Consider the following 3,285-nt stretch of genomic DNA (forward strand, 5'->3'; position numbering starts at 1 on the left):
ATATATCCTCTTTACTATTTTAAGAAATATAGTAGCTAATAAAGAAGCTATAGAATCTTTAAATACCTCTAATTATAAAATAGTTACTATTTTAAACCCTTACTGTTGGTTACATAGGGTGACTTACTAATAACGACTACTCGAGTAGGTTACAGTGATGTTAGTTAATAAAGCTTATTGATTGGAATAAGGGAGGGCGAGGAGCTTAAGGCTCCTCGCTACGCTAGTGCCGCGGCTACACATAACCATACGTGATATATTCCCAACACTAGCAACTCTTCTTTTATGGTTGCCATTTATATATAAAATACCGCTTAACTAGCGTAACAAATATTGGTCCTCCTTACTTACTATTGCCATTGTAATATAAGTCTCGCTGTCCGAAAATTTGCCTCTTATAGCGGCTTGTATAAATGCCTCCAAACCAAAGCTTATAAATTGCTATTTAGTAAAAATACTAAACTAAGGAGAAAAAGAGAAAGGAGAAAGAATTGTTTAGAAGTAGTAGGGGGTAGATATCTTGCGAAGGCCGCTAAGGCGCTAGTGATAAGCGAGCTAATAGCGATTTTCTATCCTAGGGATGGAAAATCTTAATTAGCTAGTTAAAATTAGGGTCTGTAGAATGTCGCAGGTAGTATGCCCCAGTACCGTTATCTACTTTACTAAGTTCTATAAGAAGCTTCTAGCAATTCTTTTTTTTTATTATAGATATAGTGCTGCAGGAAGGTAGTAAGGTATTGGTTTAGCTGTAGGTGGAAGCAGCAAAAGTCTATTCGGGTAGTAGTATGGTACCAGCGGCGGTAGTAATAGTGGTTAAGTAAGAGCTTATCTATTAGTCGGTCGGTTAATTATAGGCGTATTGGCGCGATCAGTATTGTAATAGTAGGCATAGCGACGCTATCGGTTTGTTGATGGTATATAGTAGTACAGTGCTAGTATAGGGTCGTTTCCGTAGGCAGATTAGTATAGAATTATAGATACTGGTAGTTCTTTCTTTTATAGATTGCCTGCGTGACTATACCGTTCTAACTACCCCCCCCCTTATATTACTCTCTCTTTATAGTACCCTCTATAAGAACTTCCTGTCTAGATCACGCTGGTAGCCACCTTTATAGCTACCTTAGGGACTATAGGAGTCTTAGAATCTTTATAGAGGAATAAATAACTATTACTGCTAATTAAAGATGCTATTTATAGATCTGGGTTATTACGGAGGTTATTGCGGAGATTGCTGCGGAGGTTCTTACGGAGGTTGCTATAGAGGTTTTTATTATCTAACTTAACCGGGGGGTTAGGAACCTTATTTATTATTATATAGTAGTCTAGGTAGGTTTAGGATTTAATGTTAATACTAGCGCTGCTCTATATCTAACAGTTACTATAAAGGTTACTATAGAGGTTGCTTTAGAGGTTCTTGCGGAGCTTAAGGTATGGGTTAAGATACGGCAGCCTTAGGGACTTAAAGTATTTAATAGCCTGAGGTTATTTGTAGTGGTTACTACGGAGATTCTTGTAGAGATTCTTGCGGAGGTTTTTACGGAGGTTAAAGCGTCTCTAGTAGTGTATTACTTAGATTTTAGCGTAAGTTAAGCTTCTTCTGGTGCTTAATCTCTTATAAAGTCCATTCGTGCTCTTCTTTTACATTAATGACATACTCCTAAATATTATCTTTAATAATGCCCCTATCTATAGGGACAAATACTCTATTCTCCCAAAGGAAGTTACGAAAGTCTTATATAATAACCTTCGCGAAAACCTATATTTCCTTTATCTATCTAACGAAGTCCTCCTTTATGCAATACCATAGTATAGTATCCTCGTATTTGCTGTCTTTATAGTATACTATACGGTATAATAGGAATCCGTTTAGATCCTATTGCTTAGCGGTTATAGGGTTAATGTCTCTATTTTATATCTCTAGGTTAATGTCGTTCTTATACTTCTTTAGGTAGGTTAACGCCATAGTAGGTATAGAATTAACGGAGTGTCGTATATTAAAGGTAGGTAGGATTTTTGGTTTTATAGGATCTCGTAGGTTTACTGTTAAGAGGTAGGCAATTTGAGATATTGTTTGACGCGTTTTAGACGTCGTTTAACGCGTTTCGGACATTAACTTAGGACCTTAGGTTTAGTAATACTTCTAACCTAAAGTATAACTAAATCTTTGTAAACGCGATTATTCTGCGTAATAAACGCAACTTGGTATTTCCTAGTACTTAGTGACACTTCTATTACTAGTTTTCCGCAAGTTTAAGGTAGTACAGTATTACCGGGATTGTAACCGACTACCGGTATCAGTACCCTGCCAAAACAGTACGCTGTCTCACCAGCGTACCACTCCGTCTCGACTGCGTATCACCCTATTTTAGCTACGCATTGGTACCCCCTTTTATCTTATTACCTGCACCTTTTTCAGGTATTTATACTACTTGATTTCCATAGATTTACAATAAAGTTGCTCGTTCTTTCCATACACTGCAAAGCTTACAGTTATGAGCCCGGCCTGCCTACCGTACTGCATCTGATCTGTATATTTAGCGCTTACTAAGCAATCAATCTGCTACCTCGTTCAAGAAGTCACTTCTTTCACCTTTGCAAGTGTTTCGAGCTTCTTCTGGGTACCTCTCTTATACTTGTGATTACCTTTATTTACTAAACGGACGATCAAACATCGAACACATTAAATATCGAACATTAAACACATTAAATATCGAACATCAATCGAACCGAACCTAACCGTACGAACCCAACCGTACGAAACCCAACCGTACGAAACCCAGATACACAACCATTTAACAGAGTCGACCTACCCACTACAGCGTAACGACCTTATATGGCGTCCAAGTGAGAGCCTAGCCAGCGCGATAGCCCGAGCACAGAGCCAGAGCGAGATGCCAGAGCACAGAGCCAGAGCGAGATACCAGAGCACAGAGCCAGAGCAGAAGCTAGCTTGGATATACTAATGGTGAGAGATAAGGATACTGGGTAGACACAAGGAAGGCACCAGACTAACGGCAGCTAGAGGACCGTCGCCAAAACCAGACAACTGTTCGAACGACTAGCTAGCGAACACCAGATTAAACCAAACCAGAGCCTTAATATAGGCCTGTTGCTAAATTAAATTAAGGCTTCCTAGGGAGGCACTAATACTACACCGGAACAATTGATTTTAATTCCAAAGCACCAATCGAGCCTAAATGGCACCAGCCTAAATTGGCACCAGATACGACGTCTCAACGTCACCAAATTCGACGTCTTAACGTCACCAGAGTCACCAAGTGACTA

The 3,285-nt window shown here is 39.2% G+C and overlaps 1 protein-coding gene across 1 annotated transcript; it reads right to left on the reverse strand.

The window, feature by feature from the left end:
- Positions 1-2,475: 2,475 nt before the first annotated feature.
- K441DRAFT_670009 (uncharacterized protein) lies at positions 2,476-3,058 on the reverse strand (the record flags this gene model as incomplete). The annotated part of the gene is made up of 3 exons (XM_067650215.1): positions 2,476-2,663; positions 2,710-2,949; positions 2,983-3,058. Coding segments are annotated over 2 exons (219 nt in total), but the record flags the coding sequence as incomplete, so codon positions are not given.
- Positions 3,059-3,285: the final 227 nt, after the last annotated feature.

The sequence above is a fragment of the Cenococcum geophilum genome (assembly GCF_001692895.1).
Source record: "Cenococcum geophilum 1.58 unplaced genomic scaffold K441scaffold_78, whole genome shotgun sequence".
Lineage (NCBI taxonomy): Eukaryota > Fungi > Ascomycota > Dothideomycetes > Gloniales > Gloniaceae > Cenococcum > Cenococcum geophilum.